This window comes from Aricia agestis, chromosome 7 (genome assembly GCF_905147365.1).
Source record: "Aricia agestis chromosome 7, ilAriAges1.1, whole genome shotgun sequence".
Classification (NCBI taxonomy): Eukaryota; Metazoa; Arthropoda; class Insecta; order Lepidoptera; family Lycaenidae; genus Aricia; species Aricia agestis.
Window position 1 is genome coordinate 11,836,837 of NC_056412.1, and position 25,701 is coordinate 11,862,537.

At 37.8% G+C, this 25,701-nt stretch overlaps 2 protein-coding genes and 1 pseudogene across 2 annotated transcripts; 1 reads left to right on the plus strand and 2 right to left on the minus strand.

Annotated features, from left to right (window-relative positions):
* Nucleotides 1-405: 405 nt before the first annotated feature.
* LOC121728941 (UDP-N-acetylglucosamine transporter) lies at nucleotides 406-3,662 on the minus strand. Its single transcript, XM_042117282.1, has 6 exons — nucleotides 3,570-3,662; nucleotides 3,127-3,357; nucleotides 2,717-2,827; nucleotides 2,236-2,450; nucleotides 1,821-2,090; nucleotides 406-1,416 (listed from the first exon to the last, which is right to left on the minus strand). The coding sequence occupies exons 2-6, from the start codon at nucleotides 3,314-3,316 to the stop codon at nucleotides 1,054-1,056; spliced, it is 1,149 nt and encodes a 382-aa protein (XP_041973216.1). The 5' UTR covers nucleotides 3,317-3,357; nucleotides 3,570-3,662; the 3' UTR covers nucleotides 406-1,053.
* Nucleotides 3,663-13,711: 10,049 nt separating this feature from the next.
* Nucleotides 13,712-16,797, plus strand: LOC121728670 (ER membrane protein complex subunit 10-like). The gene is made up of 6 exons (XM_042116896.1): nucleotides 13,712-13,902; nucleotides 14,014-14,181; nucleotides 14,258-14,529; nucleotides 16,338-16,434; nucleotides 16,521-16,602; nucleotides 16,729-16,797. The coding sequence occupies exons 1-5, from the start codon at nucleotides 13,840-13,842 to the stop codon at nucleotides 16,599-16,601; spliced, it is 681 nt and encodes a 226-aa protein (XP_041972830.1). The 5' UTR covers nucleotides 13,712-13,839; the 3' UTR covers nucleotide 16,602; nucleotides 16,729-16,797.
* LOC121728668 lies at nucleotides 16,794-25,031 on the minus strand (annotated as a pseudogene).
* Between the last annotated feature and the right edge of the window lie 670 nt (nucleotides 25,032-25,701).

Below are 25,701 nucleotides of genomic sequence, written 5' to 3' on the forward strand. Positions count from 1 at the left end.
TGCCCCTTTTCCCTTCCCCGAGCCGTAAGCGAGGCATCGCGTCGCCTAGCTGTAGTCGAATTGACGTGCAGGCGCTACTGATACGCTTTGATTACGTGCATACGTTAGGTTGACGCTTTGTTGACGGCGAGGCGAAAGGCGATACGGTGACGATCCCTTTCCGAGTTGATATGTGTGCTGTGACCAATGATATTCTATGTTACTAACGTAACTAGATTGGAAGTTTACGGTAGCAACGCGTTGCCACTTCGAAGATGCCTGCAGGCATATCTCACATACATAATGACATAACGAATATATGACTTGACATTGTCTTTTGAACAAAAAAGTGGTTACGCATTTCTGAGAATCTTTTGTAAGACATTGCTACTCTAGTATTTTAGAAACTCATTGGCTGTGACCTTAACATGGCTTTTACGTGCTGTAAAAGTCAAAAAGGACGAAATGAACTTCAAAAAACTTTGAGAATAAGATCTGGAATATGGCATACAATCCTGGGGTACTGCCAGTGTTCCAATCCATACATACTCAGACGAGCATCGAATGCTCCACGGTTTCTCAAAACATCAGAGCTACACGATACTCTTCAACAAGCAACATGAAAAGAGAAGATTACTGCCTATACTAACAAAATATACAAATGTAGACTCCAAAAATCATCAAAACCTAGTAGCGGGACAAGTAACAATCACCGAAATAAATGGTCGAATTAAAAAGAGACAAAACATATTCGACCAGGATAGTTAGTCGCCGACTGACTAAAGAATAAACAAAAAGCTAACATCCCATCTGCTTATAGCCTGAAGGCTGATTGAGAGATTTACGTAGAAGAAAAAAATTATCTTGTTACCACCTATCTAGTGACTTTTAAAAACATGTTACATTTCAGACCAGATTGACCTGATGTGAATTATTATTAATCAATTATTCATCAATGTATTTAAATGATTTAATATATTCCAATATAAAAATATTGTTTTATTCATTTTAACTAGATTCCTATTTAAGTTTTCCTAATAATATTATTATATCTAAAAATGGCAATAAGTGAGATTATACACTCAACGAAGTCCTCTGTTGTGGTTTCTTAGGAACATAACCATACAAAAATATTGATCCTATTACGCATACGGTTCCCAACGCGAATTGCACTGTTAAATGGAAGTCAAATATGTACATAGATGCTATGCATGAAATGATTATAGCAACAGATGTAGCGAAACCCTTGAGTATATTATCCGCGTATTTAACCACAACGGCAACTATTAACCCCCCCCCGGCTTGTAACACTACCAGATACCACACGAAGCCATCAAAACCCTTCAGCAGGTTTGTCAATGAACCTTCTTTGATAAGGTATGTGCCTGTTGCAAATGGTAATGACAGAAGACTCAGCTGCACATTTCTCATCCACACCTGCAACAGCATAGTTTTATTAATTAATTTTAAGTGACCATGACATGACTCTAAATAAAATGCTATTGTGTAAAAAATATGACCAAGGTTAATAATCTTTGCCATTTAATCAAAAGATATTTGAATGTCTATCAGATTTATAACTCAGTCTACAAATTTAACTTTTTCTATAAATTCCAAACAAGATAAAAAATGTCACATTTTATCAGTACAATTAAATTGATATTTAAGTACAGATACAGTCAGAATAAACTGTTTTATAATGAAAATGAGGCCATTGTAGTAAACCACTAAATATCACTTTAAATTTACAAGTCTGTTAAGCAGCAAACAAACTGATTTTTTTTGTATAATTACCATGTTATAAATATTATAGTAGTATTAAATAAGTAATGATTACTTACAGATATATCTGATTCCTTGAGAACTTTCTCAAAGTAAATGCCAGCAAAACCAGATATAAAGCATGCTGCTAAAGCTGCACAAAAACCGAGAACTTTTGATTGTCCTTTAGTGTCTGTCTTTGCGGTCTTGGGATCTGTAGATGCCAGCTGCACCAGTGCTATTCCCGCTACCAGCAATGCGAGAGCTAGCCATTGCCATCTTTTCAATGTTCTTTTTAAAACAATCACAGCAAAGAAGGCAGTTGTTAGCAGCTTAAGCTGATATGTCACCTGCAAAATAAAATTCTCGATTTGAAAAAAAAAAGAGATATTGGTCTATATGGTTCCCGTGTGAAACATTATTCTCGTGCAATGACTTTGCAGGTCATCTAGTATTTTATACATAACCAAACTAAGGGCAATATAACAGTGGTACCTGATATGTTGCTGCGTCTAAATTAGATGCTGATACATACAGTAAATTGTTCTGTATTGTGTATAAAAATGATGGGACACACACTCTCAGTGTATCCTTAATATTTAAGATAACAGTAGCATACATAGTTTGTGCTCCTTTTGTGATACTTTTAGACTCATTTATTACAAGTCCTATACATATTGCGAGTTTCAGCACCTCAGCCATCAAGACAGCTAAAAAATAATACACAAGCATTAAAATTATTGTTCTAAGAATTAACCAATAGTAAATGTGTCACAATGATTAAGTTTGTAAACATATAGTATGGTGTATACTTGGTTAATAAAATTCACACAGCTATTTTTCCCTTGACTAATTATTGCTGATAACTCAGAACACATACCATATTTTGCAAACTTTATGAAAACAGTTAAAGGGTTTATTGATGTATAAAAACTGTGTACATAATAAAATTATTATGATTATCTCTTATAATTACCTGCTGGAGCTGAAAACATCTCCACATCTCTTGTTCTTGCATATCTCATACTAAGACCGAGAGCAGCATTTTGAATTGTCAGTATTGCCAAACTTATGTATTTAATTACACCTGAAAAACAACCATAAAAATATCATAAACATATTCTTATTTGAAATGAACTATCAAATCAAATTTATCTTTAGATCTAAACAAGCTTACAGAATGAGAAATTACTCCAAAATACATAAAGAAAAGGCCAGTTTAAATACAAATGAAGAATAATAATTGATGTGTAGTAAGAAAAGATAATATTAATTTTTCATTTTTAATATTATGACTACTCAATAATAATGTTTTAATTTTTCTTTTACTTATTTAAAAACAAAAAGTTGCATACCTATATTTAATATATTTTTTAATCTACTTACCTAAATATTTTATACGCCTATTCGAAGCATATGTACCAGATTTTTTTATATCATTATCCATATTTTCTTTTGAAGTAGAGTCAGTTATCGGATTTAACACTGTCTCTGGGGTCACCGTGTTGTCTTCCTGTGGAGTCGGGTCACTTGCTGTTTCCTTCTCTTTCAAATCTATATTTTCTGAAGACTTCATAAGTACCTTTCCAGGTTATTTATATAGAAAAAACTACAGGTCTGAAATTATTCACAAAACCTAAGTACTTTAATTAACAAAATAAATCGTTTACCTACATGAGTTTTTTAATAATTTGAGCTAAGAATTACGATAAAATTACAATAAAATAAATGCAATGTTTATAAATAAAAATGTAATTTGGTTTTCTTCAGACTTTGTTTTTTATTTTATCGGAGCACTATACTAATCTGATTAAATAAATATTACTTACCAAGCGATATGTTTGTAGTTACAATTTTATTATATTAGTAGTATTTTTTCACAAATTCACACACGTATTTCCATTTCAAATTTGTTGACGTCGACATTACGACAAACTGGTTAGTTTTGACGTTTGACGTCAGTTTTTGCGTCAGTTTGACTTTGACATTTTTTTTTTCATATAATGGCACTTACTTCGGCTATAACCATGGCCAGTGTCGAGTATAATATTATGGCGGGATAACTTCTATAATACAATTTTTTATATATTATCGTCAGGTCAGTCAGGTCTAAAGTCTAGTCAAAGTCTAAGTATAAAGTCAATACAGTCAAGAAGTCAAGTCGGTTGATTCAGTAAAGTGGTAGGATGCTTTACTGAAACTTTGATGGAGTTTTGGAGGGAACACAAAAGAGCACGTTACTGGTTATTACATCACTTTCCCACACTAGTGCACGATAACGAATATTTAATGGTTAATATCCTACCAATATTACACATTAAAAACCCAGATAACACAATTTTAGGAAAATAATATAAAAACACAACATCACTCTTTCACATTCTCCCAAAAAACCCCGACTTTGACATTTGAGATTGACGAATTTACTAGCCATAGATAAAGTATTATAGTATAGATGTAGTCTTAGCCCGTCATCGCGTGGCCATTTTGTGCTTATTTTCATACAAGTAGTATGCGCTTATTTTCTTGAATATTTCTATTTGTTGATTATTTCGAAGCACATTAAGGGACGGGAATTTAGGATTGTTTCAATTTGAACGAGGACTGTGCTAAATTCCTCAAACGCCAAATGTGCATTACCTACCACGCGTCGTAAGTGATGCTTACAGCTTTTTACTCCAGCCTCCCACAATCCCCCGAAATGACTAGTGTAAGACGGAATCATTCTAAAGTTAATATTTTGCGAAATTGCGTATTCTCGTATTTCATCAGAACAAGATTCCAAAAATTTTTTGAAATCATCAAGCCAACAAAGTTTTTCCCGTTGTCCGAGAAAATGTCTCGCGGCTTGCCTCGGCGACCAATAAATCGCTTCAAAGCTAAAAGGTATCCATCCGTTGAAAGGTTACGCTCACTAGGTCTAAATGAACTGCGCGAGTAACTAGATAAATAAATAAGCATATATACGATTTTTGTAATTTAGCGCCGGTGCTCGAACCGGAAAAGCAAAGTAGAAAAATCATGTTTAGCGGAAATTAAAATAAATTTCTTATCAAAATTAACTACCTACCTTCTTATCAAAATTAACAACCTACTCTGATTAAATTATTCGAATCTATAAATAAATTCAATTTTGAAAGTTGACTGCAACCTTTCAATGGTTGCTTATTTTTAATTAAATTAAAAATATCATCAAATGAATCCCGTTGACTTAACATTGCTAACGTCAACTCTGCACAATTTAATTCCTCGACAGATAGCAAACCGGTCCGCTTATTGTTTACATTGCGAGCGTTATAGATAAATCGTAACACATAAGCAGCGGCTCGTTTAAGTCTTATACATATATTGCGAAAACCGAGAAAAATTAAATAAATTATTATCACATTGATCGACGGCATGACAACATACATAAGATGATTTAGTTTCCGGTAAATCGTTAAATATTAAATTGGATCGTTTTAAATTCGGAATTTCGAAGTTTATATCTTTTAAAAATGTCGGGCCATTCCACCATAAAGGTGAAGAAATAAGCGCGGGTAAATTTTGGCCTCGTGAGACTAGATCGGATGGGTTGTCTTTGCCCGCTACGTGACGCCAGGCATGTTCCTTGGTCAACTCATGGATCTCTGCCGTCCTGTTTTGAACGTAAGGTTTTAATAAATTAACAGGCATACCTAACCAACCTAGAACGATGGTAGAATCCGTCTAAAACACAACTTTATCAAAATTTGAACGCAGCGATTCCTTTAATTTGCGATATAATCGCGCCCCTAGCAAAGCACCGCACAACTCTAAGCGAGGTATAGTTGTGGGTTTAGTAGGCGCGACCTTGCCCTTGGAACATAGCAGGCGCACAGTAGCATCAGCTGATCCACAGCTGATAGTCCGAACGTACGCGCAGACACCGTATGCGATTTGTGACGCGTCTGTAAAAATGTGTAACTCCGTGCGCGTAGGTTCAATACACATTACGTAACGCGGAATACGTAAACAATCTAAATGAGATAACCCATCGATAAATTTATTCCATACTTGTGAAATATCATCGGGAACCGGTTCGTCCCATTCTAATTTTAATAACCAACACTTTTGCAATAAAGTTTTAGCGACTGTAATGACCGGACTCAGTAACCCTAGCGGATCGTATGAAATGAATGGATGGTATGGAATGAATTATGCATTGACACCTCAGCGAATTCCTTACGAGGAAATAGTGTGTAGCGTGGAGCAGGCTATTTCACGTAATAAAGTTCCAACCGCGGATGCAGAAGTTATAAGGCAGGATATAGCGGTGATATTATGTAAGTCGAAGCTGCCAAAGAGTAACATAACTAAGGAAGAGCGGCTAGCACTTAAACAGTTAAGAAACAACAAAGACATCTTAGTGCTAAGGGCTGATAAAGGAAACGCTACTGTAGTTATAAGTACCGAAGAATATGTGCAGAAAATAAGGAGTTTGCTGTCTGACACAAATGTATACAAGCCAGTGTCATATAATCCAACGGCCAGAGTTACTCGGCGCATTCGAACTTTGATCCACGAATACAAAGATGTCTTCACGGAGGACGAGTACAATTTTCTATACAAACCCAAACCTGTGCAACCCCCTAAGTTATATGGTCTGCCTAAAATTCACAAAAGGAACATTCCTCTGAGGCCCATTGTGAGTCAGATTGACTCTCCGACATACAACTTGGCTAAACATATTGCTGGAGTGCTGCGACCATTAGTTGGGAAAACACCGTCTTTCGTGAAGGATTCGGTCCATTTCAGGGACATAGTGAAGAGTATGAGGTTGGAACCCGGAGATACCATGGTGAGTTTCGACGTTGAGTCACTTTTTACTAACGTTCCACTCAAAGATTGCATCGAGGTGATTAAAAACAAGCTGTGTGATCATGAGTTGCCTAAGGAATATATTTTTCTCATTGAACACTGTTTGGACGGTAATTACCTTCTCTTCAGAGATCAGTACTACCTCCAGATCGATGGCGTTGCAATGGGTAGCCCCCTGGCACCGATAATTGCAAATATCTGGATGGAGCACTTTGAAGACCTAGCTTTAGCTACTGGACCATGTACTGTGAAGCTTTGGAAGAGGTACGTTGATGATGTTTTTTGCATTATTAATGGGGGTCAACAGAAAATAGAACAGTATGTTAATTACCTTAACTCAATCCATCCAAAAATAAAATTCACCTACGAGATGGAGAAAAACAGATGCCTCGCATTTTTGGATTTGGAGATCAAAGTGAAGGAGGATGGTACATTGCCCCACACTGTGTACAGAAAACCTACACACACTGACATATATCTACACGCATCTTCTCACTATCATCCTCGGCATCTTCAATGTGTTATATCATCACTAACAAACAGAGCTCATAACCTTTGTGACCCTGAACATTTACCCAAGGAGCTAACACATGTTCAGGAGGTACTTAGACGGAACGGATATAAGGTGTCGAGGGGATTGAGAAGGTGGAAGGAGAAAACGAGGTATCCGGAGGTGAGCCGTCAAGCAGCATTTTTACCATACGTCAAAGGCGTAACGGACAAAATTGGAACAGAGCTGAGGAAATACTCCATTAAGACTGTGTATACTCCGTTACGTAAAATATCACAAGTACTTCGGTCACCAAAGGATTCCTTACCTTTCCAAACTCCTGGGGTTTATAAAATAGATTGTAGCTGTGGTAGTTCGTACATTGGCCAAACGAAACGGACTATTGGCGAAAGAGTGAAAGAACACATAGCCGCAGTGAAAAATCGCCAGACAAATAAATCCGCGGTAGCAGAACATCTGCTTGATATGGGGACTAATCACTGGATGGAGCTACACGACCCTAAAATCCTCTCTAGGGATCGTCATTACCACACGAGAGTAATACGTGAAGCCATTGAAATTAAAAAGTACAAGAATTTCAATCGTGAGGACGGATTTAAATTGTCCCCCGCCTGGAATTCAGTGATTAATAAGTGCAAACCGCGTGTGTCACCTGTGTCTATAAGTGAAAACCCGGATACAGTTAGTGTTGTGTGTCGCAGTGAACCTACTGACTTTCAGTGTATTGGAACACAAATATTGGACAATTCGAGGGTAGTCGTAGAACAGACCGCCCGGTGCAAACGAAGACGTCGCGCTTCTGCAGTCCTCTCGTGACCACGGCCGTTGCAACACGGCCGAAACGTCGAGAAAAAGTATGTATTCATAGTAGCATTACTACTTGAATAAGTCGCGTTAAGTCCCGATTAAAAAGTTTTAATAATGTTATTTCATATTAGATTTTATCCATCCTGACTTTTTTTTACAATAAACTGAGTATTAAGGCATTGACATTGGATAATATTGTATTTAGTGAACAATCTGAGTCTCTTAAAAAAATTCAAGTCAACCAGACACAACGCTATTCAATTTTTATCGCGGTCGCCAGTGACCTCTTGGGGCTTGAGGCATTAACATAGATGTAGAAAACTAACATAACTATAATAACTATATATATTTATCACTATTTTACAATGTTTGATGCCCTGAAGGGCGTGTGTGGTCCCAGTATGGTAGCCAGCAGATCCGACTTTTCTGTTTTCTTCAGGTATGATGCCTCACCCTTTGTCTTAAGATGTTGTGGCATTGGCTTGGTGGAGAGGGGTGGAGATTTAAGGATGTTATGTTATGAAGATATCATTCTGTGTCGAATCTACTAGCTGCCAGCTAGTGGGCTTGCAGAAATGAAGATTAAAACTAACAATACCAAATTGTATCGAAGCCTGCACCTCTTGCTCTAGCAAGACACGAAATACAATGTTGTTTTACTTATGTGGGGCTACCCTGAACACATTTTCGCGGAAACGTCGAAAGATATTAGGGATACCATGAGATATGGCACCAGCGTACGCACGTTGCTCATGATGAGACAACTTATAAGTAATAAGTCCCCTTATTTTAGCTAATTCACCAAAGTGCTTTCCCATTTTGAGATTTTTAGTCTCACTTCTTTAGCACAAAAGTATTTAGTAAATTACGTAAGTTTAAAAAAAAAACCTTGGCAAAGAAGTCAGTTTTAAGGAAAAATGAAATTGATTAATGTCAGTCACTGTCAATGTCACTGCTTCTACTTCTTTTTTTTCTTATTATGGCGCTTGGCTTTTTATGGACATTGGACAGTGTCAATAATTTTCATCATCGTTTTACTAGGGTAAATGACTAGTACATTGGACAGAGCATAAAACACAATATTTATTAAGGTTGCTTTAAAAACTGCCTGTTTTTTAAATAATAGAACGCCTGATTTTTAAGAAAAACAGGTGGTTTTTAAAGCAACCTTAAATATAGTGTTTTTGTGCTCTGTCCAATGACTAGTACTGTCCAATCACTAGTCATGATCACCCTATTGTCTGGTTACACAGGTTGGTCCTGGAGGCTGGAGCTAGTGACAGATTTTCATGACCAAGCAGTGGCGGATTCACCAATAGGCTAAGTAGGCTGGAGCCTAGGGCGGCAGATTTAGAGAGGCGGCAAATTTAGCCACATTTTTTTTTATCTTACAGAAATAAAAAATCCCACCAAAAATATTTCTTGTAAAATACTGCCGAGACGACCACATATTAGGTTTACGGTTTACCCTGTGAAAAAGATAATATGTGATCCATAAATTTATAATGCATAGTCCAACAAAGAGTGCGAGAAAGACGAAAATCCTTTATGGAATTATAACAAGATGAAAAGAGAGAGATAGTGTGATGTGAACTGTGACCACTTTTATTTCACAGGTCGTCAAAACTCGGCACCCGTTTTTATGCCCTTTCGGTATTTGCAATTTATTATTTAAATCGTTTTTTATTTTCAATAAATACTATTATATAATATAACAATAATAACTTGTTCTGTGAGGGATTGCAGTGTAAATCTATACTTATAATTAGTGTCCGACCGAAACTTATTTTTCAGCCGAAACCGAAACCGAAACTTGGTAAAACATTCAAAATTACGATTATTTACTGAAAAATATTGATTTTTAACATAAATTACAATTTTTAAACTAAGGAAAAAGTACCACATTGAATTTTTTACTTTTTGCGACATTTCTTACCATAAATATAAAATTATTCTTAGGCTCGAATAACTTTTTGTACTATATTCCGTTTTTTTATACGATTACAAGTAGATGCGTTTCGTCTCATTCACAGCAAATCCGATTTTTATCTTCTGAACGCCCAATATTCGAGTTTTAACTTCATGAAACACATGTCCTGTCGGTGTAGTGTATCATGTATGACAGATCAAAAAACATAGGCGAAAAAATTGTTAAGTTGACAGTTTTCACAGATATGCGTTTGGTTAGCTTATTTATCGTTTCTTGCTATTTGTTACTAAAACAACGTGAAAAGGCTCAAAGATGATAAAAATGTTTAAAAATCATCAATCAAACGTATAACGTAAACTTAGATTCATTAATCGCGATTAAATGAAGAATGTAAAATCTATTTGAAACAAAATGAGATTCACGTCGCCATATAAACGCGTTCATTGTTCAATGAGAACTTAGTTTAATAAAACGTTTAAGTGTGATTGGTGAAATTCCCCTTAATGTATTATAACGAAGGATTACCCTAAGAAACAAGAGCAGAAGTTATTTGAAGTTATTTTATTTAGGTGTGATTCACCTAAGAAATAGATCGCGCTTAGTGTACACTAAATAGGTTCTACACGTATAAACGCGTTTATAGCACCAAATTGCATTTCACTAACATAAAGTTCACAACAAATCCGAGTTTTATCTTCAGAACGTCCAATGTTGCACTCTCTATCTCTAGCTATAACAGTTTTGAGATACAGCCTGGAGACAGACAGACAGACAGACAAAGAAGTCTTAGTATATAGAAGTCGTAGTAAGTAATAGGGTCACGTTTTTACCCTTTGGGTACGGAACCCTAAAAACGGTGACTTGATAAGTAATGGAATTGAAGAAACTCCTCGAAATTTACAACGACAACCAAAGGAGATACAGTGGTGGGAATGTGTGGTGGCCGGTGGGCCAAAGCCCATAAAGAAATTACATTGTGGGTAAGTAAGTAAACAACTTCAAGCTTTATTTTGTTCTGGTTTAATTGTAGATTATGAATAAGAGGTAAGTTAAAGAGGGATAGATGCCTACATTAAATCTCGTCTTCTGAAGTATATCCTCTATCTCCGTTACATGTTCCTTTCCCCTGTCCTGTGGCCCACATCCCCTCTTCGAAGAAAAGATTTTTCAAAACGATAAGTACCGTATCTGAGGTTCAAGTTTCCTGGGTCTTTGATGTAAATTAAAAATTTCGTGTGTTTAAATATAGATAAAAAAAAGTAGATGGGTATTCAATTTTCTAAATCTCGATTTTAATAACATACATTCACGCGGACGAAGTTGCGGGCAACAGCTAGTCATAGGAATAATCCTGAAAAATATACATTTCACAGGTAATTAATCTTCATGTCCCAATTGCTACGATGTGTTTATTTTTGCTAATATTCTCTCTTTAGTTCTCTATTTCAAACCTTAACATCCTTAACCCTACCAATATTCTACCAATATCACACATTAAAAACCCAGTTAACACAATTTTAGGAAAATAATACAAAAACACAACGGCTGCGTTCCAGAAGACGTTAATTTTGACCAAAACGCTCAAAACGTCCCCTTCTGCCGTTCCCTTTGGCGACCGGGGTCGTTTTGATCGCGGCTATGACGTCACTCATGACGTCATCATTTTCGCTCAAAACGACCCTTGACGAAGATGGGACAAAGTGGGCGCTGTAATTTTTTTTTAATTTTAACGTAACTATATCGCGAAAGCCATGTTCGGAAAGTTTTCAGGAGAGAGTAGAGACAAAAAAACTTTATATTATTTCTTTACAAAAAATATTTTAATTGAAATATATTAAATAACATTTAATCAAATATTTTGATTGGAAAAGAAATTGTTTTTAATGAAAGGAAAGGAAAAAAATGATTTCTTATAAAATATAATACTAATTTTCATATCTCCTGTACCTGTTGACTTACTCGTACTTGACTTTACGCGGTATTGTTACCTAACGTTTATATGTGACAATAGTCAATATGCAAAGTATATTATAATAATATTATGTGGTTTTGTTATGTATTAATAAAAGTTTAATTACTATTTACTATATTAAAATACAATTACGTAACTAAAAAAATATAATACTAAAAACGAAAGAAATATAATATCTATTATGTATTTTGTAATAAATGTAACTATAAACAATTATTACTTTTATTTACGACTTCAAGAAAAGGATCGTAATATCCAAGTTCGGTTCAATGTACCTATGTATAAAAAAATATTATATTATGTTATTTTTTTAAACTTTTCTCAAAACGCTCAAAACGCTCCATAATCCGTTCCACTTGGGTTTGTGTCACTGACGCTCACATGCTAGTGGAACGGGAAAAACTACGGTCTTGAGCGTGAGCGTTTCTAACATCATCTGGAACGCGGGGAACATCACCACAGTATAGCAATATGACAGTGACATCACTCTTTCCCGTTCCCGGCAAAACTCCTTGTTGACAACGTTATCAAAATACTTCGTTACGTTCTAATTCTATGCTTGTTGACACTTGACAGTAAAGAGAATAATATTATTAATTTACTAGCGATTCGTTCCAGCTTCGCACGGGTATAAAATATACAGCCACTGAAAAAATAATTAAAATCGATTTAGCAGTTTTGATTTATATTCATTATCGAATTGAGATGAAGTGAAATGCAGATGAAACGAATGCAGGGCACCGGTAGTAACCCGTAGCCTGCATTCGGTATCGCCGCAAAAGCTACGTCTCGCAATTTTTAAATACAGTTCGACAACTGACATGGCTTTATATGAACGTGGCGAGAAAAGGAACTAAACGTTTCTATCATAATGCTATATTTAATCTATGATGCTATCATACAAAAACGTTGCAAAAACGTTATTTTTGACATGTGTTTGACAGTTCTCCTTTATCAGCAGGTCAATGTCACCCACGTTCATTTAAAGCCTTGTCGAGCTGTATGTAATTATCTTCGAAAATATTCATTTAAATCATATGCTGTAAAGGGCCATATAGATCTATATTAAATCAATATTATATTTAAAGTGTTTAATTGAATAAGGATTAATGCCGTATTAGTTAAAATCGCTTCGAAAATTACCTATTATTTGTCGTTAAAAGTAAATGACAAAAAACTGTTATTGTGGGATATCCATAAGAGACAGACATATACCTACCATCGCGGAGTTTTCTGCAGTAGACCTTTTTAATATGTACAATACTTGGTACATTATTTTGATAAATCTCGTAGGGTTCAGCCTGCGTTTGCAATGTAAGCGGAAAAAATGTAATTATTTACGACATCACGCCATTAGAAACCCCAATAACAGTATTTCTCCGCTATTTAATGAATGTTATTAACTTATTATACTTATAAACCTTCCTCTTGAATCACAAAGGCTCCCTGAAAATACTTGCATAGGACTTTAATCTGTATATGTATGGAAATAAGGAGCAAAAACATGTAAATAAATATATACTTTAACTGATTTAGTGTGGATGATGCGGCAGCCGTGTCATATATTATGTTTTAACATGTGGCTATGACACGTGAGCCGTGTGATAAAAAAAAAAACGCTGGTTTCTCCCTAAAATTACACTTTAGAAGGTTCTACTCTGAACAAAACCATCTTAATTTTCCACGTAGAGCATGCCTATATGCTTCGTTTCGTTACGTATTCGTACTTAGAAGCCCTGATATTGAATTTTGCAAGTATATCACATCCCGAGATGGACGGCAAAGCAGGATAATGTGTGGGCTACGTGATTTCGCAGTCCTACACGGCGGACTGCAAAGCAGGATAATGAATGGGCCACTTAACGCGGTACGCCAAAAGAAGAAGAAGAAGAACAGCGAATTGAAAAATTCATGTTTCATGGGAATTTCAGGGATTTCAGTTACCTACTACAAATTACAATACTTGTAAATTCACAAAACAATAAGATATAATTATTCCCTTTAAGTCCAAGACAAATCAAATTACAATTTGTTATTAAAATGAAAAAAGAAATGATGCAGCAGTATTCAGTTACCGTTTTCTTCTGTTTGTTGTCCTTAGCGGTAATATCTACGAATAAATACTTTTTACCAATTATCTTGAAATGGTATCTATGTATGTTTTCAATTTGAGTATTATACATTATTTTGGCATAATATGTGAATTACTTTCAGGCTTCTTTAGATTATGATGGCTGGCTTAATGTTAAAATTGAACATGCACTCCATTGCAATGGTAACAAGTTTTGCTCCAGAGGAAATATTTCATTAAAAAGTCTAAGGGCTGGAGTAGCTACCATTGATCAAATACAATTCAATAAGCAACATATCACAGAGCTTAAGGTATTTTTCTTAGTTTAAAAGAACTTGACAACATAAAAATATAAATGCTATGATATTAATTAAGATTTAATTTTAGGAGTTGGCTGCAAGTGACGATTTTTACACTATGAGAACTTTAGTTACATCCGCTGATACCAAAGAAACTGAATTTTTTTCATCTGTAAAAGCAGCTGCATTTTTAGAGAGTGGTTTGTCAGATTTGATCAGTGTCTGGGTTTTACCATGTGGTGAAGTGATTGCTGTTAACTTCCAAGTAGCTAATTCATCAAAAACAGACACACAATATCGAAGCCCTACCTATGATATTAATTCCAAGTTCTACCTCCGTCAAGTGGACCAAGCCCCAGTGTAAGGCTCATAGATAATACTATATATATATATAAATAGAGAGTAAGGCGGTAAAGGTTTTCAGAATTCTGAGGCTACATCTAACATCATGATAAAGGTTCGGAAACCTACTCCAAAATTGATGGGGAGCGGGGGTGAGGGGGAAGGGGAGGAGGGGTAAGCACCCCTCGTACAAAATCTACACTGAGAACCCCCATTTTTCAAGATTCTCACCTTTGAAATTTTCGGAATTTGCATAGTGTTTTTTAAGGAATTTAACCTAACCTACAGCCTGTTTTGTGACCGTTACTGGCTGCTGCTGCAGCACAGTCACAGTTCTAATCTAACCAACTTTTGGACTTTCTGGATTGTGTTTGTTTTTGTTTGGCGGGGGGCCCCCCGAGCCCCCCTTATATTTTGTAACGGTTGCACGCTAGCTGCGCTCCATCAGCTCCCCTGTGTTGTGGTCTAAGTTCTAACCTAACCTACTTTTGGACTTTCTAGATTGTGTTTATTTTTGTGTTGGCGAGGGGCTGCGCCCCCTGAGCCCCCCCCCCCCCCCCCTTTTTGTGAATCTTAGCCAGTAAGGCTTTAATTCTTAACCTAAAATAAAGAACTCAATTTCAGACAGCAAAATGTTAAGATCTTCTAGTTCTTATTGAAATATTTATTACGCAGTGGACTGTGAATGGCATTTAACCTTTTAATCCCCAAGCGGCCGGATCCGGCCGCCACAGATTATACTGCAGCCATTCCGTCTACACCCAAGCGGCCGGATGTGGCCGCGCTCTTTCGTTCGATTGAATTACGTATTTCGTTGACTTAGAGACTACTTTTGTATGAAGAAGTTTGGTTAGTTATGATCTACGATAAATTTGCCACATTCTGAATGCAAAATATTATACAATCTGTGGTCGACGAATATTTGTCAGTCATTTGAAAATCGTGAATTTTTCGTGTGTGTTCTGCCATGTTGTGTTGTTTGTTTGATATTATTGATGGATTTAACGAATGTAAGTAGTAAAATAGTTTAATTTATTAATTATAATTTATAAATAGTTTTAGATAATCATTTGAAAGAAATACTTACATCGTAATAACTTCTAGTTTACACGAGAAAATTTGGTTGTTATTTATGTGATTTGAACGCGATTTGTTTAATATTTTTGTAAATAATTGACGTTAAAAGCGTATATTATCGTGTACAAAACGATTTAGATCCTAGTAATAGTATATAATAGTATCGTTTTAGTAAAATAATCAAGATAAAAATTACCTATTTATAACGGCTTTTTGCCGGCCGCGGCCATTTTGAACTTTATTTGTATTGCACTAAGGACGAAGTTTGCTTGTGTATAATACCAAAACCGGTTTTTATTACTCTTATCTCTTATCTGTTTATTGATAACAAGTTAAGTTATTTCAAAGAATTGTTTACATAAACAGTTTGTATAGCTCTGTGTTATTGAGATTATAATAATGTATTAATATATTTGTTGCGAAATAGTTAGAAACATAGATTTCAAAGTTTACAGTGATGAGACAAATATCACATCTGACTAAATACTATATTATGATGGCTTGATAGATAGAAAATTTAACATATATTATAATATTTTTCACACAAACATAAAATATGGATTAGATGTAAGGTTATTACATTATTTATACAAAGGGGGTAGGCCGGGTGCCATTTTTTTTTTGCAAACCACGTACCCTACATTTTTGCAAAGATTTTGGCACTTACTGAAGGGTTAAATATTATGCTAACATAAATATATCATTAAGCTACGGTATTAAAATATTAATACTTTGCAAACTATTCACAGCCCTGACACTGCATCTTATATACAAAAGTTGGAGAGAGAGCGAGAGGCAAGAGAAAAGGGTGAATTCAAGGATAACAGATCATTCTTAGCAAAATATGTAAGAATTTATTATGCTTGTATTTTTAAAACCTAAAAAAACAGCTGTAACTATAATGTAACAATTTAATTTCTTTTCTTTTCCAGTGGATGTACATTGTCCCCATTGCCATTTTCGTCATGATATCTGGAGCTGCAAATCCTGAAGCAGCGCAAGGAGCAAGATAAAGTACTATCAGAGAAGTTTATTCATAGGCAAATGCCGGACCTAAGTAAAATGGTTGCGTTTTGTCAAACCCAGTCAACAGATCACAACTAGCATGGAATTGACATAATCTTAATTATATCTTCAATGGTACACAGGACATGCATTTTCGATAGCAAAATATTACATTTAAATGTAGAAATAAAAAAGCGTAATAAAGGTGTAACAAAACAAAGCTTTCTTCTTTCAAGTATCTTCATAAGTGTTATGCTCCAATTTTCTCAATTTCTTCAGCATCCTCTATATCTAGTAAATGAATTTTCTTTCCAAAATGTGCCTCTATATCCAGGCATATTTCCATAGATTGGTCTGAATCTATTAAATTGATTGCAATACCAGCTTTTCCAAATCTGCCTGTGCGTCCAATTCTGTGCAGGTATGTTTCACAGTCTGCCTTTCTGTTAATATCCATTGGCATATCAAAATTAACTACCAAAGTAACTTGTTCGACATCTATACCCCTGGAGAGTACATTAGTAGTAATAAGAACTTTTTCTAGGCCTGCTCTAAAACGGTCCAGCACTGCAATTCTTTGTTCAACAGCCAGTTCTCCAGACAATACAGCTACGGAGTGACCATCTTTTGACATTTTTCCTGAAAGCCAACTGGCTGTCTTTCTCGTATGACAGAATATTATAGCCTGGCCAATAGTAATAACACCATATATATTACATATGGCTCTATACTTGTCTTCAGGGCCTTTACACTTAACATATTATTGCTTAATGTTATCCAAAGATTCTTCTTCCCTCAATAACCTTATTATTATGGGATTGGGTACGATGATTTCTGCAAATTCCATAACCGTACTGTCCTAAGTTGCAGAGAAGAACATCATCTGGCATGTTGGTGGCAAGCACTTGTGGATGCGAATACATTGATCTTGGTGTCCTTGTCTGTTTATCATTACATCTGCTTCATCGAGTACAAACACCTTAATTTTCTTTAAGTCAAACATTCCAAATCGAATACTCCAATCTAAAAGTTTTCCCGGGGTGCCAATGAGTATGTGATCAGTAATGGTACTACCTCTAGGCACTTCTTCACCTCTTACCGCATATTTTAACTTTATTTCTGGACAAAACTTGGCCATCTTTGCTGCTACCTCACCTGTTTGTATTGCGAGCTCATAAGTGGGACTTAGACACAAAACTTGGGGATAGTTTAACGTAGGATCAACTCTGCTTACCTGTACCTGACTGGAACTGAGCGATCATGTTTTGTGGAGGATCAGCAAGTAGAGTTGGTAAGGCAGTTTCTTGAATTTTCGATTGAAACCCATATCGTACACTCCTTTGAGTAAATTCGGTTTTAAATGAAGTGCTTCAAAAGTTTTGTCTGAATAGAGAGGTGAATTTGGATCTTTCCTTTCAACTTCAATATCCAATTTAGATTCTACTAAGTCTTGCCTTATGATTTTCATCAGCAAAGAAGTTTCCGCCGGGTTTACTGTGTCTGGCCCATCATCTGAATCTGTACTTTGGTCTGATTTCTTTGAAATACCGATTTCTGCAACTTTGTTCGAGATTTCCAATTCTTCCGCTTTCTGGCCCCACTGATGAGTCATCTTGTAGCCTGAAAACTAGTCCAAACATTTATAAATAATTTCATTTGGAAGTTAAAACTTTGAATGGATACATAAAACACTTTCCTGTAAGCAATATTATTACTAATCACGAAAATAGGTTGTTGATAGTAGCGTTCAAATAAGTACCTACAATACAAGTTTTTTTATATATTTTGAAAAAATCTTACCTTAAAGTAAACTGGGTTTTTTCAAGTGTTATTTACACGTATACTTTATTAGATATTGAAAATTGAAATTATAAAATGTAGCAAAAGTAACAGCAAAATTATTGCAATCGTTGTTTTTTTTTTTTTTTTTTAATTTATTGGGAGCTGGAAACGAGTCCTTTGCTCCAAAAAAAATACAATAATAATAATACAAAATACAACAGTTTAAAATTAAAAAAAAAGGAATGTCTTTCTTCTATGTTGGTTCTCATCACAGGCTCTCACCAATGTTCACACTAAGCACTATTTACAAAAAAAAAAAAAAAAACAAAACACTACGGTACCTATTTACAATTATTTTTAAACTTTTTCCATCGTTGAGCATTTAAAACGGTATAAACATTTGAAGAAATTGTAATTAGACAATAAATCTTCTGGGCGGCGGGGTACACTTATATCTTCATCTTTACAAATTTTATCTATTTCAGAGCAGAGTAAAATTCTGTCCAGACCTAGTGCTTTGCAATCAAAGATTATATGTTTGAGGTCAGCATCATTTTCTAAGCATTTGGGGCATTTTGCATCATCTAAAATTCTTAATTTATGGAGGTGGGAGGGGACCAAGCAATGTCCAAATCTCATCCTTGTTATTACTGATATGAATTTTCTTGATTCAAACTGTACAGTGTAATACCATGGGATTGAAAAATCTTTCTTTATGTCACTGTACCATTTACCCTTATTAACCTTTACTATATTCCAGATTCTTTTCCATTGCTCAAACATTTCATCTTTGACAGTCAAAAAGAGGTCTGTAAATGGCACTTTTATGATGTCCTTATGATCCTCATCTGGTGGTCCTCTAGAGGCTGTATCCGCCCTCTCATTTCCAGCAATTCCTCTGTGGGAGGGAACCCATAGAAATTCAATATTAATGTTATTACTGACTAATTCATGTAGAATGTTTTTGATCTTAAAAATTAAATAATTACTTTTGAAACTTAAATTACTATTATCTAGAGCTACTAACACACTTTTACTATCTGATATTACAAGAAAATTATTTACATATGACAAAGTTTTTATATATTTACGATAGAACACATATTACTGATTATAAAACATTTGGTAACATCCAGAAATTCATCATAATAAGCCGATTTAACCTCATCTATAGTTTTCGACCCATCTGTATAGATTTTGTAAAAGTCTGTTTTCTTTTCTATAAAACTGAGAAAGTCGGTCTTACCATAGATGTCTCCAGTTGTTACCAAATATTTTTTCTCTAGAGAACCTTCAAAGTTGTCATAAATTGGCCATAGATCACTAGAATAAATGTCATTTGTCATATTTAAAACCAACTGTAACAAAGTCGGCATCTGAGGCAAAATCCTTGTAGAAATAATTTGTGATGTTATTACAGAAGAATCTAATAAACTAGTTATTTCCTCAGATACTTTAAGTTTTCTTACAGGAAGTGAGGACTTAATTGCAATCATCTTAACAAAGTATTTCTTAGCTAACATGAGTCGTCTCAAGAATAAAGGAGGAATATAAGTTTCAACTTCCATTGAGTTTTTAGAGGACCGGTTGGTCTCTCTAAGAGTTCACTAGAGGTCGGAGGAGTAAAGAGTAAAACTCGATTTACTGTGGTGAACTGAAGTGATTTATTGAACAATCTGTGCGGTTTATATACAAAAATTTTACATAATTATTATTATTACGAAATGTACAAAGGTTAAAAGATTGATTGTGATTGGTTATTACAATTAGAAAGAGATGTACAGAAAGGGATAAAAACATTTACAAAAATTAGAAAGGGAAAAAAATTGAATAAGAAATATTTACAAGGTAATTATGATTGCCGCGCGAGAAACTGGCCGCGCCGCGGCGCGAGGCGCTGGCATCGCCCGAGTATAAATATGGGCTCTCGCGGGCCGCGAATCCAGTCCGCGCGCGCATTCCATACCGACGACGTCTCGCTGCCGGTCGCCGCCGTGCCGGTAATAATTGTAGTGCCGCCATTTTGTGAAGATGGAAGCTCTGCAAACGCCATGAAGACCGTAGCCACGCTGCGAAGATCCCTCGCTCGACGTAACCTCGATGTGAAGACGCGTAGTGTTGTTGCGAAGAATTCTTATTAGAAAAATGCCTTTTTCAAGGCCGGTTCATGTCCGGTATTATTACACGGACAGCTGTTTCTCTCGTCATTGCGAACGTACGTTCTTTGCAGAGCGATTTTCTTCTGTGTTTCAACTTCTATAACGAACGTATACAAAGACGGCGTGCTTTCTTTTCAGAGCGCGTTGTTTTCTTTGTTTCATCGGCGAACGAACGTAGGTACTGCTACAGTGCTCCCCCTCAAGCGAAGCGTACCGGCAGTCTGACGACACGGCCTGTTCTTGTTGTCTTCTGTGCTGGACTTGCTGGTAACTTCTGCTTGATCGGTGTTGCACTTGGTAATGGTTGTGAGGTAACAGGTAAAGGTAATGAGGTAACGGGTAAGGGTAATGAGGTATTTTGAGGTAAATTATTGGTATGTGAAGGTAAGGTAACAGGTAAATTGGTATTAGGTAAGTTGAGAATTACCGGTGACTGTTGTACATTGCTCGTTGACTCGCCGAGGTAATCTTCACTCAGTATGTAGGCGGGCTTCAAACGATCGATGGATACTGTTGCTGTGCGATCGGGTAGTTGTATTACGAAGTATTTTTCTTCTCGTCGGAGAACTTTGTACGGCCCGTCGTACGGTGTTTGAAGTGGTTTCCTTACGGCGTCATGACGTAAAAATACGTATTCGCACGTAAGTAGATCACGATGTATGAAGATGTTGCGTTGATTACCGTGGCGCTGTACATTGTTTTTCGGCTTGAGAGAGTTGATATTTTTTCGTAGTTGCTCGATGTAGGTATGATCTAGGCTCGATGATGATGTTGTTTCGAAGAAGTCGGCCGGTAATCGTAAGTTACGACCGTAGGTTAATTCGGCGGCGCTGACTCCGGTGTCTTCTCGTATGGCGGCGCGTAGTCCGAGTAAAACTGTAGGTAGCTCGTCGATCCACGATGTATTACTGTTGATGAGTCTTGTTTTCAGTGAATTCTTGAGACTTCGATGCCAGCGTTCGATCATGCCGTTAGATTGTGGGTGATACGGCGTTGTACGGGTTTTTTCGATACCCATACATCGAGTTAGGTTGACGAACAGCTGACTCTCGAACTGGCGTCCTTGATCGGTTGTTATTGTAGTCGGACACCCGAATCTCGCTATCCATTGCTCGTAGAATACTCTTGCGACGGTTTCGGCGGTGATGTCGGTGAGTGGTACAGCTTCAGGCCATTTTGTCGAGCGATCGATCATAGTGAGTAGGTATCTATGACCACTCGCTGTTGTAGGCAGCGGACCGATGATGTCGGTGTGTGTATGTTGAAAGCGATCGACTTGTGGGAATGTCGACACGGCGCTCGATGTATGTCGTTGTATTTTGCTTCGCTGACATTGTATGCAGGTTTTCGTCCACTCGCTAATGTCGGAGTTCATTGACGGCCAGAAGAATTTTTGCGCGATGAGTTTTCTTGATGCTTTTGTTCCAGGATGACTTATGTTATGAATGGAGTCGAACACGGCGCGTCGAAAGTCTTGCGGAATGTACGGCCGAACGTATTTTGTTGAAGTTTCGCATACAATCTTGATATCGGAGTTAGGTAGCGTAGTTGTTTTGAAACTTAAGTTTTCTTGGCTGTAGAGTGTAGGTAGCGTGCTATCTCGCTCTTGCGCGCGAGATAACTCTTCATAATTTACAGCTGACGGCGTGTTGATTGTTTCGATACGGCTGAATGTATCGGCGACTATGTTGTCTTTTCCGCTGATATGACGAATGTCGTGCGTGAATTCGGAGATAAAAAGTAGTTGTCGAGTTCTTCTCGGAGTTTCCGATGTCGATGTTTTCTTCTGCAGGGCGAATGTCAATGGCTTGTGGTCGGTGAATATAATGAGTTCTCGGCCTTCGAATATTTTTCTGAAGTATTTTACTGACATGTAGATAGCTTGAAGTTCGCGATCGTAAGTGCTGTACTTCGTTTGCGCTGTTGTAAATTTCTTCGAGAAGTAGCCGAGTGGTTGCCACTTGTTATTGTTGAATTGTTGTATTACAGCTCCCGCTGCGGTGTCCGAGGCGTCGGAGAAAATAGCGATCGGTGCTTTGTGATTCGGGTGGGCAAGCAAAACAGCGTTTTTGATGCTATTTTTGCAAGCCGTGAATGCTTCTTTTGATGTCTCGTTCCACTCGATCGGTGTCTTGTCTCGCTTTTTCGCATTGTGCAGGTATGCGTGTAGCGGGGCTTGAATTGTAGCGGCGTTCGGAATGCTGTCTCGGTAGAAGTTTAGCATGCCGAGAAAGCGTCGTAATTCTTCTATGTTCTTCGGTAACGGAAAATCTTCGATGGCTTGTAATTTATCTTGTGGCGGCTTGATTCCGTCGCTGTTTACGGTGAAGCCGAGGAATTTAACTTCTTGCTTGCCGAGTACACATTTAGCTGGGTTTATCGTGATTCCGTTTTCTTCTAGGCGTTGAAGAACACACCGCAGATGTTGGCGATGTTCTTCTTCGCTGCTGGATGCGATCAACAAGTCGTCGATGAACGAGAAGACGAAGTCGTAGCCTTGCAGTATTTCGTGTATAAAACGTTGAAATGTCTGGCCTGCGTTCCTAAGACCGGGACACATTCTCGGGAATTCGAATAAACCGAATGGTGTGATGATTGCTGTCTTCTCTATATCCTCTTCATGGACTGGTAATTGCTGGTAGGCTCGGTTCAAGTCGATCGTCGAGAAAATATTTTTTCCGGCGAGTTGGAAGGTGAAGTCTCGTAGTCGGGGAATAGGGTAGCGGTCGGGCTTTGTTACTGCGTTGAGTCGTCGGTAGTCGCCGCACACCCTTATGTCGCCGTTCTTCTTTGGTACGACGTGAAGCGGAGAAGACCAGGCGCTCTTGCTGGGACGACAGAGACCTTGTTGCATCATATTTTCGAATTCTTTTTTCACTTGATTGTAGCGATGTGGCTGTAGCGGTCGGGCGCGACAATATAGCGGTGGCCCAGACGTTTCGATGAAATGTTCGACGCTATGTTTCGGCGTGATGTTCATCGCTGTCAATCGTGTGATGCCGGGGAAGTCAGCTAGTATGTCGTGGTACGACTGCGTGCTGTCGACACTACGGACAGTAGGTACGTCCGTGTAGCGTCCAGGAGCGTTAATATGTAGACTGGTTCTCCCGTCGATGAGTCTTCTGTTCTTCAAGTCGACTATGAGTTCGTGGTGTTGCAGGAAGTCGGCACCGAGGATTGGTTTTGATACTGCGGCGACGATGAACTTCCATTTGTACGGTCGGCGAAGTCCGATGTTGAGTTCAAGTGTCTTCTCGCCGTATGTCGGTATGACGGTGTTGTTGGCGGCGTACAGTTGAAAAGGTAGCGGCTGGAGATGGAGGCCTTTCTTTTTCGGTATGACGGATATATTGGCACCCGTGTCTACCAAAAAAGTGAGATTCGTAGTCTTGTCCGTGACGAATAGGCGGTATTGTTTGTTGTGAACGCCGGATTCCGCCGCTGCCAACGTTCTGCTTAGTTTTCCGACTTGTTGTTGAATGTACACGGTTGCGTACATTTTCTCGCTTCCTTGCCGAATCTGTTGTGGTAGTAACAGAATGGCGATGGTGATGGAGATCGTGGACGTGAAGATGACCGCTGACGGAATCGGGATGTCGATCTGTATCTTGAGCGTTGATAGTGTCCTCTTCTATAATTATTATTATTGGTGTATTGTTGTTTTTTCAGTTCGGCGACCTCTAGGGAGAGTTTGCGGATTTCTTCGATTAGGAGGCACTCGACGTTTGATGAAGTTGATGCGGAGCTATTTACACGATGAGATGAGATGCTATTTACATTATTTACAGTTGACTGCTCGATGATCTTGTCGGCTAGCGCAGCTTGTTCGTCGAGTGTGGTCTTCGACTGGAAAGTTTCGCTGACGGCCAAGACGGAGCGAATATTTGTCGGGAGGAGGTTGGCCCACATGAGTTGTAGGGTGGAATCGGGGACCTTGTTGCGAGCCAGGTTTCGCATACGTCTGAGTAATTGTGATGGTTTCTGGTCTCCCAATTCCATGTCTGACAGCAGCGTTTGAAATTGCCGGCTGTCAGATTCTTCATATGCGGAGATGAGCCGGTCTTTGAGGGCTTGGTATTCGTTTGTCTCTGGCGGTTTGTACAGTAGGTCGGCGGTTTGTTCGATGTCTTCTTTTTCCAGACGAGCGATGACCATCTGGGAGAGCTGGCTTTGGTTCTTCTGAAGACTGCTGGTGGCTGCTTCGAAGGTGACGAACCAGAGCCTGGGTTTGTCTCTCCAGAACGGTGGAATTCTCATGGAGAGTGCGATGCCGGCGATCTCTTGTGATGATGGTGACGTAGCCGGGTTGTTCGTGATGGGTGCCGAGGTTTCGGGCAGGGATTCGCCTCTGGGTTCCATTTTGAAGAGATTTTCTTCAATATAATTTTGAGCAGCGATTCGTCGTGCAGCGTTTCTTCGAGCAGAGTTTTGTCGAGCAGAGATTTCCCGGGCAGAGTTTTCTCTTGATGGTGCTTGTTGTTCTTCGGGGTCACCAGTTTAGAGGACCGGCTGTGCGATCGAAGAGTTCACTAGAGGTCGGAGGAGTAAAGAGTAAAACTCGATTTACTGTGGTGAACTGAAGTGATTTATTGAACAATCTGTGCGGTTTATATACAAAAATTTTACATAATTATTATTATTACGAAATGTACAAAGGTTAAAAGATTGATTGTGATTGGTTATTACAATTAGAAAGAGATGTACAGAAAGGGATAAAAACATTTACAAAAATTAGAAAGGGAAAAAAATTGAATAAGAAATATTTACAAGGTAATTATGATTGCCGCGCGAGAAACTGGCCGCGCCGCGGCGCGAGGCGCTGGCATCGCCCGAGTATAAATATGGGCTCTCGCGGGCCGCGAATCCAGTCCGCGCGCGCATTCCATACCGACGACGTCTCGCTGCCGGTCGCCGCCGTGCCGGTAATAATTGTAGTGCCGCCATTTTGTGAAGATGGAAGCTCTGCAAACGCCATGAAGACCGTAGCCACGCTGCGAAGATCCCTCGCTCGACGTAACCTCGATGTGAAGACGCGTAGTGTTGTTGCGAAGAATTCTTATTAGAAAAATGCCTTTTTCAAGGCCGGTTCATGTCCGGTATTATTACACGGACAGCTGTTTCTCTCGTCATTGCGAACGTACGTTCTTTGCAGAGCGATTTTCTTCTG

What these genes read in the sequence shown, in the direction of transcription:
- LOC121728941 (XM_042117282.1), bottom strand. Translation starts at nt 3,316, where the DNA reads ATGAAGTCTTCAGAAAATATAGATTTGAAAGAGAAGGAAACAGCAAGT. An exon ending in GATGTTTTCAGCTCCAGCAG is followed by an intron (nt 2,451 to 2,716) that starts GTAATTATAAGA and finishes ATTATTTTTTAG; the next exon opens with CTGTCTTGATGGCTGAGGTG. An exon ending in TAGACGCAGCAACATATCAG is followed by an intron (nt 2,091 to 2,235) that starts GTACCACTGTTA and finishes TTTATTTTGCAG; the next exon opens with GTGACATATCAGCTTAAGCT.
- LOC121728670 (XM_042116896.1), top strand. Translation starts at nt 13,840, where the DNA reads ATGAAAAAAGAAATGATGCAGCAGTATTCAGTTACCGTTTTCTTCTGT. An exon ending in AACATATCACAGAGCTTAAG is followed by an intron (nt 14,182 to 14,257) that starts GTATTTTTCTTA and finishes ATTTAATTTTAG; the next exon opens with GAGTTGGCTGCAAGTGACGA. An exon ending in CAAGTGGACCAAGCCCCAGT is followed by an intron (nt 14,530 to 16,337) that starts GTAAGGCTCATA and finishes AACTATTCACAG; the next exon opens with CCCTGACACTGCATCTTATA.